This window comes from Oncorhynchus kisutch, linkage group LG13, assembly GCF_002021735.2.
Source record: "Oncorhynchus kisutch isolate 150728-3 linkage group LG13, Okis_V2, whole genome shotgun sequence".
Taxonomy (NCBI): domain Eukaryota; kingdom Metazoa; phylum Chordata; class Actinopteri; order Salmoniformes; family Salmonidae; genus Oncorhynchus; species Oncorhynchus kisutch.
In genome coordinates this window covers 35,465,715-35,476,968 of record NC_034186.2, presented here as the reverse complement: position 1 = coordinate 35,476,968, position 11,254 = coordinate 35,465,715, and the positions used below count along the sequence as shown (strand labels likewise).

At 42.4% G+C, this 11,254-nt stretch overlaps 1 protein-coding gene across 1 annotated transcript; it reads right to left on the bottom strand.

Moving 5' to 3' along the window:
* Nucleotides 1-297: 297 nt before the first annotated feature.
* LOC109902518 (transmembrane protein 59-like) lies at nucleotides 298-10,746 on the bottom strand. Its single transcript, XM_020498927.2, has 8 exons — nucleotides 10,336-10,746; nucleotides 8,701-8,806; nucleotides 8,200-8,294; nucleotides 7,896-8,048; nucleotides 4,469-4,574; nucleotides 3,094-3,214; nucleotides 2,873-2,990; nucleotides 298-2,144 (listed from the first exon to the last, which is right to left on the bottom strand). The coding sequence occupies exons 1-8, from the start codon at nucleotides 10,498-10,500 to the stop codon at nucleotides 1,986-1,988; spliced, it is 1,023 nt and encodes a 340-aa protein (XP_020354516.2). The 5' UTR covers nucleotides 10,501-10,746; the 3' UTR covers nucleotides 298-1,985.
* Nucleotides 10,747-11,254: the final 508 nt, after the last annotated feature.

The following is an 11,254-nucleotide window of genomic DNA, read 5'->3' as shown; positions in this document are numbered from 1 at the left end:
TGTACATGAAAAATGTTGGACGTTTTTACAACCAAAATAGAACATTTGACAAACAGAAGATACCAGCTAGCATGACGTAGTGCTATGTGATTATGTTGTTGATATTTCATATCCTCCATGAACAATTTGAATGTCTGGAAGAAAGTGGAAATATATGTTTTAAATTAACATGGTATAAGAATGGCTTAAAGAACGTCTTAAATCTTAATGAGACGACAAGTCATTGCATAATTGATCGTGCATACTGTAGATGCGATACATGGATGTGCACTGACATAAAACCCACAGTCATCTCCATTATATTTACCACGAACACACTTTATTCATCATGTTGAGGTTATGTATTATTTCATTGAAAACATACAGATAAAAAGGAACCGTTACAGTTATCACATTCTACATGGCGCTGTAACCTTCACTTGAACCAGGACTGATATCGAAGGGCTTTTAGATATATCCATCTTGTTTCTTTCCTTAACTTAAATCATGAGATTAATATCCTAACATTCTATTCAACACTTAAATAGAAACACAAAAATCACAATTGTACATTAGTTTCCTGCCATACTGAGATGGGTGGTTTTATTGAATGTGGTGTAGCGTACTAGCATGCACAGTGAGTAGGCAAAAGGAAAATGTACTTCACTGGACATCAACATCACCGAGGAGAGAACAGAAATCTCATTGAGTGTGTTACTCGATAACGAAGGTCTATTCTAAAAGCCTTGCATTGAGCATCCCATTGGTCGTCCCTATCGTTGTGCCTGTGTAGCATACAAAACATCTACTATTAGAAAGCGCATGGTACATTTAAGAGCTAATAAGACTAACCCTTAAGGAGATAGAGTAATAATAGAGTAATATTAGTCTTCCTGTATGTCTCTGGAAAAGGGGGGTACATTGTTGTATTACAGTTGTAGCAATAAGATAGATTTGGATAGATGAGTATTTACGTGGGACTTCACTGACACCAGTAAACTGGTACCTTATGCTATTGGTTCTGAATAAATACACAAAGTCATGAATAAATACATACAATAATTCTCATTCTGAGTGGGCGGGACAATTCCAGTTTAATTCAGCACCAAGTACTGTTTTTATTTTGTTCACACACACACACATGCACACGCCGTGCGCACTCTCACTCACACAAACACACACAGACACACACAGTTCGCTGAGGGTGTCAGTCAACATAATTTGAGCACAATTCCTTTATTTGCCAAATGTCAGAATTCAATTAAATGGGGCGTTTCATCTGATCTGAGAATTCTCTGTAAGATCTACAGAGATCTATAATTTATGGAGTGTATTTGCTTCTTTTAGGTGATATTTCCTTCACACAGCTGATATCGGTGATTATCAAAGGTGAAACGTGGTAGCCATTGTCTCCTGCAGCGTTCACAATATAGTTTTCAAAGCATTTTAAACATCTCCATACCTTTTCTCTATCTGCAAGTCACAAATTAATTCCAAGAGGATGTAAGAGAATTTTTATTCATCTTCAATTTGAATCCCTGGGTGTGTCCTTTCTTTTTTATCCCTTGACATCAAAAGCCTGGAAAGCTTTCAGAGCACATGTTCTCCTTGACTTCCTCACAGGCAGATCTAAGTAGTTACATTTAATAGTTACAATGTCCATTAAATAAGCCTTAAGCAACTGCATTGTCAAATACAAAATGATAGGTACAAGAAGGTGGTGACAACTAGATCTCCACACTCTTGGTGAGATTTATCAACGGACACTAGGGATCTAGAAAACTGGTATTGTATGCAGAGATAAGCACAACAGGATAAGATCTGATGGTCAGACTTGTTATAGAAACTAGAATTCAGACGGGACAAATATGTTTTGAAGGGATTCTGCCATGTGTGTATAAAAAATCTGGTGTGTGTGTTGGTGTGTTTCTGTTCCCCTCTTTTACTGAGGGAGATTTTTACGAAATGGTTACCCTAGAAACCAGAGAGCCGATCCCTTTGGTCCCCTAAAGAGATGTCTTGTTGAGGTCAACCTTGACTGGCAGTGGTCCAGCTTCCTCGCTCTCCTCTGGTTGGTCGATGGCTACAGCAATCACAGGGGTCAGGTAGTAGGGGTTGACCTTCTGGACGTCATCCAGAAACTCATTGTCTCCGTTGATGCTCAGCTGGGAAAGGAATCAGTTATTCATTCAAATCGATAGAAATGTTCCCATTGTCTCTAGGCCTAATTCATCTAAGGCAAACACATGTTAAAGCTGGAATCAGTATTGGTGAAACTGCCACATCCATTTGCGATATTACAATAACAAAGAAATTCCTTAAAACAATGAAGAATGTTTGTTTCCCTAGGACATCATGCACACCATTGCACGCACGATAGAAGGGCAGAGTATGAATTGCAATTTTTTTCATCACGTTGCTGGATGCTACTCTCCTCCATTTCATAAACAAAACAAAAACAAATGCAAAATGCAGATTCTAGCTTTCAGGTAACACTTCAGTGAGTTAACAATTAATCTAACACAGGGGAAATGAAGTTACACAGAGGGTTAGCTGTTTTTCATCTAAAAGACAGAGCCAATATAATTCAGGTTTTTCGTGATGCTGTTCTGGTGCTGTGTTGTGATGTGCTGTGTTTACCTCTGTTTTGATGTGCTGTTCTGGTGCTGTGTTTACCTCTGTGTCGATGTGTTGCTCTGGTGCTGTGTTTACCTCTGTGTCGATGTGTTGCTCTGGTGCTGTGTTTACCTCTGTGTCGATGTGTTGCTCTGGTGCTGTGTTTACCCTCTGTTTTGATGTGCTGTTCTGGTGCTGTGTTTACCTCTGTGTCAATGTGCTGTTCTGGTGCTGTGTTTACCTCTGTGTCGATGTGCTGTTCTGGTGCTGTGTTTACCTCTGTTTTGATGTGCTGTTCAGGTGCAGTGACCAGGCTGGCACAGCTGAGCCACAACATCACCATGATGGACAGGAAGAGACAGGCAGCCAGGATCCAACGAGGCAGTCCAGAGCGCCTGAGAGAAAGGGGAGGTCCTACAACTCAGAAGACCTCTAAATCAGAGGGAACGAAATGGGTTGATTTGGGCAGATGACTGTTGTTGTTCAATATTCCCTCACCTTGACATGCAACCCAGGAAGTCATGCTCAGCGGTGGGGTCCTCTGTATGTTGCTGGACTGCTGGGTGCTTCCCCTTGCCTCCGGCCTTGGCTGCTCCCTTCTCCCCATGTCCTTTCACACCTGCACAGAGGTGAACACTTATGAGCAACAGACTTTGTGAGGAAGTGTAACAAATGTAACCTAATTTCATCCCTCTAGAGATCAATAAAGCATATTCAATTCAATGCAATCCTCCTTTAACCTGTTAGTGATCCCTTTGCACGCCAATCCCTTTAGCGGGATCGAATTGACAACATCCAGTGAAATTGCAGAGCGTCAAATTCAAACTACAGAAATATCAATATTCAACATTCACAAAAATATAAGTGTGATACATCAAAATAAAGCTTAACTTCTTGTTAATCCAGCCGCTGTGTCAGATATAAAAAAGGTTTTACGGCGAAAGCAGACCATGCGATTATCTGAGGACAGCGCCCCACATACGAACACATGAAAATAATTTTCAACCAGTCAGGTGGCGACACAAAAGTCAGAAATAACGATATAATAAACGCCTTACCTTTGAAGATCTTCTTCTTTTTGCAATCTCAAATGTCTGTGACACAATGAATGGTCGTTTTGTTCGATAAATTCCTTCTTTATATCCCCAAAATGTCCATTTATTTGGCGCATTTGATTCAGAAATACACCGGTTCCAACTCGCCCAACATGACTACAAAGTATCTAATAAGTTACCTGTAAACTTGGTCCAAACATTTCAAACAACGTTCCTAATACAACCTCAGGTATCCTAAAACGTAAATAATCGCTACAATTTAAAACGGGATAAACTGTTTCCAATACTGGATAAAAACAACGTGAAGCACGTTCCAGTTCACGCGCACCAAACAGTAGAGTCCACTGGAGTGACACTTAGAAAGAACAGCCACACTTCTTAATTTCTCAAAAGAAAAACATCAACCAATTTCTAAAGACTGTTGACATCTAGTGGAAGCCTGCAACCAGGTTCCTATTAAATAGGGCTTCCCATAGAAACCCTTTGGGAAATACTATGACCTCAATTTCTTTTTCCCCTGGATGGTTTGTCCTCGGGGTTTCGCCTGCCAAATCAGTTCTGTTATATAATTTTAACAGTTTTAGAAACTTTAGAGTGTTTTCTATCCAAATAATTTCCTAGCTTCTGGGCCTGAGTAACAGGCAGTTCACTTTGGGCACGCTTTTCATCCAGACGTGAAAATACTGCCCCCTATCCCTAAGAAGTTTTAATGCACTGTATACTATATATCCTACAGGTCTTATTATGATTTGTACATTATGGATCTCGATGTGTGACAGAGCTGGATGCCACAACACTGCAGGCGGTTGGTGTCTCACCATGGGGTCTCTGTGTGTGGGAGTGGACCTGTGGCCAGGGTTTGTCTGCCACATTGGAGCGGGGAGCCTGCAGCTCCGGCAGAGTGTACTCAATCTCTGGTTGGCTCTGGTAGGAACAACAAACAAAGTCAATTCAGGCACTAGTAATTACACACTGTAATTCACTGAAAAAGTGGCAGAAAAATGTCTGTTTTACACATTGAGGTTAGACCATAATGAAGTCTGGACTAAGAATACTCAATGAACAGCGAAACACGACAGGGAGAAATACACACAACTGCAGACTTAGATGTAGAGGATACTGCCACATGTACTCAAACAAAGAGAGGACTCACTGATTATAGGAGAACATTGCATTTTCACACAAAATGTGTGCTGCTTGCAAGCCAGACATTGTGTACCTCAGCCATCTGTGAAATTGAGCCAGATAGACTTCCAAACTACCAAACAGTACAAAACAGTACTTCCAAACTACCAAACAGTACAAAAATAAAACCACTTAATCACACCTTATAATGGCTGTTCAGGTGGCACTGAGCCCTCCTGAGGTTTAGATTGTATAGAGCAGATTGTATGGATTGTTCTTTGGCACACAGGTGGAGTTTTAAATCAGCATTTCTTTCTCTCTAACTTCATTAAAGGACCCCCTGCTTGCCCATTGCTGAGTCTGTCCTGGTTGGCTGTTCAAGAGCCCCCCAATTCATTCTCTCTGAGGGGAGGGAAAAGGCCACTTGACTGAAGAAAGTGTCTCTAAAAAGAGGCCTTTAAAAACAGCAATTGTGCACTACAGTATGTGAGCGAACCTAAATCACTTAGAGTGAAGACAGGGTTAATCCCTATGTCTATACACACACATATTCAAGTAGGCGTGCAAACACACACACAAGCACACAAGCACACTCGCACGTACACATGCGCACGCACACACAGGCGTGCAAACACACACACAAGCACACTCGCACGTACACATGCGAGCGCGCACACACACACACACATTGACCCAGCTCTGTCAGCAGAGGCATCATTGTGCCTTTCATTATGGAGACTGTGTTTCTGGCTCCCCCTGGAGAACTCATTAAAATAGGATTTTGGTTCCCCTCTACTGAACCTTTCCCAACAACAAGACGTGAAGACAGAGAGAGTCATTTTTTAAAGAAAAAATAATAATCTTGACACACAGGTCCATGTATGCATGCGTAGTTATGACAACTGAAAATAAAACGTATCAATCGGCATTTGAATAGTCTGTGGGTCAACGAATGTGAGATAAACAAAGAGAAAAGGAAATAAATTGGTCAGATATAGTAATTTAACTGAGATGACCTATGTGGAAGAGAATAAGGCTTGGTCTAACAAAAGGTCATAGATATCCAGACAAACTATTGTTATTTTCAAAGTCATTTCACAACCAGTTTTAGCGATAGCAAGGATTTTACGGAGCGCATTGGATCCAGGTGTAATATTGGGGGGAAAGGCAATGGGAAGAGAAGAGTGAACATTTGAGTATGTTAGTAGTTATTGGCTGCAGACTGGAAATCTTTCCATCAGTAAGAGTAGTCCTTCTGATGTACATCTGTCATGCATTATTGTCCCAGAATGCCAAAGGTGCTCTGGCTATAGAGGCACAAAGACCAACAGGAAGGAGGGATCCTTTTCCAAAGTAACAACCTCCCTTCCCTTATTTGGTATTTTTGGGTAATATGGGCTCAGTTTCTTCTTGGGGGGGGGGGGTATAGAAGTAGTATCTATGTATGTCCCTATTTCCTTCAAGGGGACCCTGCATCATGTGAATGTTGGACGCGGAAGGAATTGAAACAAAACCCCTTTTCCAAACAAGCGTTATCCCCCCAATCAGTGATGAGAGGGCCCTGTTGGCTGTGTTTACTCCCTCTAAGCCCGGAGGAAACAGCTTGATTCTCGCTGATTACCTGGGAGGAGCACTCCTGAATCACTGGGAGGCTAGGATGGCATGAATAAGTGTGATTAAGAAGGAGGCTGCCACTTAACCCATGTCAAATATGGGTAGGAGAGGGATGGATGTTCCCCGAGCTGGAGCTCAGCCCATTGTCTGAGAGACAGCTAAAGGGAGCTGAGGAAGGGGAGAATCTGCCACTTGTGGGACTGAGACTCAAACCGTCTCCCTCAGACACAGGTGGCTTGCCTGGAGCAATCAGAGAAGCTGCTTTGATCACAGTTGCATCCAAACACACAAACTTTTGGAAAAATGTTGTGGGTAACCCACATTGATATAGAACCCAGATGGTTTATGTGCATCACGTTAGCCCTCTAAATGTAACGGACCTGGTATCAATCTTCAGTGACTGAAGACCACATTAGACCTGTAAGCTAAAGCCTCAATAGCTCTTGGAAATAGAGTCTCAGTTCTTTTGAAAGTAGTTTTGGGAATCACCTCTGCACATCACATAGCAAAATACACCTACGTCTATTGGCTCCTTAGTGAATTAAAAGTCTTATTTGTTCAAATGACTGATTAACTGAAGGAGAGCGCAAGTAATTCCACTGTGAACTGATTCAAATATAAATCACTTGGCCCAAATAAACTTGTCATACTGAACACTGCATGAAGACCAAGTGCCATTCATTCCACAAGTTGGCTCTCCCACTAACTCTTGAAAACTCATATGAACTTGTTAATACATTTATTTTTGTCTGATTCCCTTCAGCTCCAGTAGTACACTGTGTTGCCTTTGAATGGCCCTTTTTGAGAACTTACTAAAACTGCTACATAATGTGGACAAACTGCTAGCACAGTGGGTCACCTAACCATTTCCTGTTCGTTTTGTATCACGCCTAAGGCTACAAGTCACCAAGGTCCTCCTAGTGAGTCCATACAGCCTGTCATCCTACCCAGCCCTCTGCTCTGCAGAACCCACTCATTCTGAATGTCTGCAGTTGTGATTTGTATTGCAGCGGTGTCTTGTCTTCTCTTTCAGCTGTCCCTCAGCCTCAGTGCTTTTCTGTTGTTTCTTTGCCCCCAGTCAATTTGTCAAGAGGGTGGCAGCCAGCCAGTTGCCCACTAAACACAGGCCTGCTAGCCAGCTCAGAGCCTGTGGAGCCTGCTCTCACCTCTGCTAGCATGTCACGTCCATAAAACACAAGCATCCATCCATCACCCCTAAGGCTAAAGAAAGAAATGGCATGAAGACTGTTGTTTTCATAATTTCATGTTGTCTCACCACGTGTCTTTTTATTACTAGATTTACAGATCTCGGTTGTCCTTCTCTATAGATTCAGCCAGCCTGTCTTGACTTAGCCGTCACTTATCTAGTAAATCATATACAGTACTGATCCCACGCCCTTTTCACCCTTATGTTTGAGTTGAGTTCACCTCTGTTGCCCCCAAGGTTTGAATTACAGCTGTACCCCCAATAGTCACTGTGTAACTTGAGTCCTGACAGTGTCTCACCTGGAAGACCACCACCTTGCCGTCGTCAGCCTGCAGGTAGAAGGTCCAGGTAGAGGAGATGAAGCTCTGAGCAGAGCTGACGATGTCATTAAACCAGCTGGACACGGTGTCCATGACAGAGGGGGGCTTGGGACGGTGGGCCATGGCTTTCAGCTGCAGGGAACAACATGTTGAACTGTCTGAGTTTAGGTACCATTATTTTATCTGGCAAAAAAGTAATGGTGTGTGTGTGTTGCTGTACAAGACTGTGTATGTGTGTGTGTGTGTGTGGCCTACTGAATGGCTACTGAATGACCATGCTAACCTTCCTCCTCTTGATCTCAGGTTCGGAGGGCTGGCTGGCACAGCCGGTGCTGCAGGCCTCCTGCTCCAGCAGTTTGCTGTATGCTTCCTGGCATGCTACAGAGAGAAAAGGGGGGGGGGGGGGGGTAGAAGAGAGAGGGGGAGAGGGGGGAGAAATATAAGGGAGGGGGAGAGAGAGAGAGAAGAGGGAGAGATAGAAAAATACAAATAAGTTAAGGAGAAAATACACAGCATGTGTTAGTCATGGCGTCCCTATTCACCCCTCCCTGCGGTCATCAATATCAGAACATTTGAGCATCTACTGTGGGGACCAGGGAGAACAGCAGATCACAGGATTGATTTTCAATAAACAAGTCACCAGTGAACAGCTTCAATTGAGCCACACACACACAGGGTTCCATTAATGTCATGTTGGCCCTGGTACAGGCACATGATAGGACAATAGGTTGAATCAAGTGCTTTCTGGCCTTGAAGCATAGCTTGTTTTTTTTGTTTTGTTTACCTCCTTGACACTCCTCCCTGCTGGTGTTGAAGCCAGCATTGCCATTCACAAACTGACATATGGAGTAGAGACGACAACCACGGTGACAGGCATTCAGTATGGAGTCCTTCAGGAGAGAGAAAAACATAGGAGCTAATTATGACTATTCAAACAAAGCAGATATCCTCAAAGAGAATGAGATATTGTCCCGGATTTGTGTGTGATTAATTAGATAGGCAATTAGGTATGCCTATACCACAGAGGTATTTCAATTGGATAATGTTACAGACTAAATATTTTAAATGAGGTGAGGAATTATTGATCTTAGAGGTACACATGGAAAATACTGCAAATGTCGTGCCAGGGTATGTTGTGATGAGTGAAGAAAAACAATCACTTGGTCACAGTTTCCGCCAAGCCTGGTTCTATTACAGAAGAACAAAACAGCGCCCCCAAGCGACTTACACGGGAACGTGAGCGACAAAGTGATCCCCCTGTCCGACCATCAACGGTTTACAGGCGTATTACAGTGTCATGCGTGTCATCCTTTCGATTTACTGCGTTTTTCCCTGTTCGTTGTGGGTCTAGCGGGGCTTTATTCTGATCCGGGATGCACGGTTCCTTTTTATAGGTAACTATTTGCTTACTACACAGTGGCAATTATAGTCCCATGAATAAAATAAACGGAACATTGTTCAAGCACTGACTATTTGTCACTAAGGTGTTGTTCAAATAATACGCGCACATCAAAGGCATACTTTAGGGCCTATAAACTGGTGCAGTGTTTTGAAAACAGGTGATTCCGCATAGTTCACTGTGATCCATTTTGCTGCTCTGCTCCGCACTCCCCTGCATGATGTCTGAACCACACCTGAGCTGAGCCGAAACGATGATGTGTAGTTGGGTAAATAATAGCCTAGCTGAGGGAGTTACCGTTATTGGCTATAGACACTAATCATCCATTAGCCATCTTACAGGTTATAAGTATTTGTCAAATTGTACATTATTTAAAATGATTCAAACATGGATATTGTAATTAATTAGATATTACTTACATATCCTGCATATTGCTGTTCATCGACAAAATAATTGCAAGTGGCAATAGGCTCTATTGGAGAATGCCATGCTTGGTCTGGTGCCCTCACAACAATTTTACGACTGGGTTTTATATGAACATACATAAATTATGTAATTAATGTGTAAATCAATCCAGAGGACGCAGGGGGAGTAGGCTGTATGGCTATAATGGAGGATCAGAGCTGTGGAAAGAATAACAGTTATAAAATGATATTTTCGGCCAAATCGTGCATGATAATGTCCACTTAGTGCAGAAATTAAGTTAGGTAGCGTAGCCTAGCCTACAGTTGATACGATTTATGATAACCATGCCATTTAGTAAAAATGTGGGCCTTCGTTACGCATTGGCCATGCTACATTTACACAACAGATTTCCAGCACTTAGCGACTAAAGGGAAGTCTATCGGTTATCGATATACCGTATTCAATTTCGGATACAGTCGTCGAAACATAAGAAGTTATTATAGCAGCGATTCAAGCACGAAAACAGACTTTTCGGCACATTGATATGTAGCCGAATATATACTGCTATTCTGCTATTCCTCAATGAGGTCTATATCGCTTCCAAGTATCACTTACTTTAGCTGGACTTTTGTTTTTGATGGTGATCTGGCATTGCTTTTTGCAGTAACTGATGTCGCCTAGTTGGTTGTCAAATAGATCAGAAGACGCAGCCGCCAGCCCCGCCAGAAGCAGCAAGACGACATTGGAGACAACGCACACCCTGCCGCCGAACTGAAGCATTTCCAAGCCGGATTTGATCACCACAGTCTGGACGAGCACTGGCACTTTTAGTGCGCTCTGGGCTTCTCTGATGGATGTTGCTTCAATCCGATTGCTATCTGCTTCGTTAATCTTGTGCTATGGTTTCGTGGTGTCGTCACTCCAAACATCATCGCTCACACGCTGCTGTGCGCCCCCTCTCGTGCGGTCTTCACTCCACACAGTGCAAATTCTCTGAGGTGTATACAGTGCATTCGGAAAGTATTCAGACCCTTTCACTTTTCCACATTTTGATACATTACAGCCTTATTCTAAAATATATTACATTATTTTTTTCCCTCATCAATCTACACACAATATCATATAATGGCAAAGCGAAAACAGGTTTGTGGCAATTTTTGCTAATTTATGAAAAATAAAAAACAGAAATACCTTATTTACATAAGTATTCAGACCCTTTGCTATGAGACTCGAAATTGATCTCAGGTGCATCCTGTTTCCATTGATCATCCTTGAGATGTTTCTAAAACTTCATTGGAGTCCACCTGTAGTAAATTCAATTGATTGGACATGATTTGGAAAGGCACACACCTGTCTATATAAGGTCGCACAGTTGACAGTGCATGTCAGAGCAAAAACCAAGCCATGAGGTCAAAGGAGTTGTCCGTGGAGCCCTGAGACAGGATTGTGTCGAGGCACAGATATAGGGAAGGGTACCAAAACATTTCTGCAGCATTGAAGGTCCCCAAGAACACAATGGCTTCCATCATTCTTA

What these genes read in the sequence shown, in the direction of transcription:
- LOC109902518 (XM_020498927.2), bottom strand. Translation starts at nt 10,500, where the DNA reads ATGCTTCAGTTCGGCGGCAGGGTGTGCGTTGTCTCCAATGTCGTCTTG. An exon ending in GCAAGGTGGTGGTCTTCCAG is followed by an intron (nt 4,575 to 7,895) that starts GTGAGACACTGT and finishes TGTTCCTACCAG; the next exon opens with AGCCAACCAGAGATTGAGTA. An exon ending in AACAGCACATCAAAACAGAG is followed by an intron (nt 2,145 to 2,872) that starts GTAAACACAGCA and finishes TTCCTTTCCCAG; the next exon opens with CTGAGCATCAACGGAGACAA.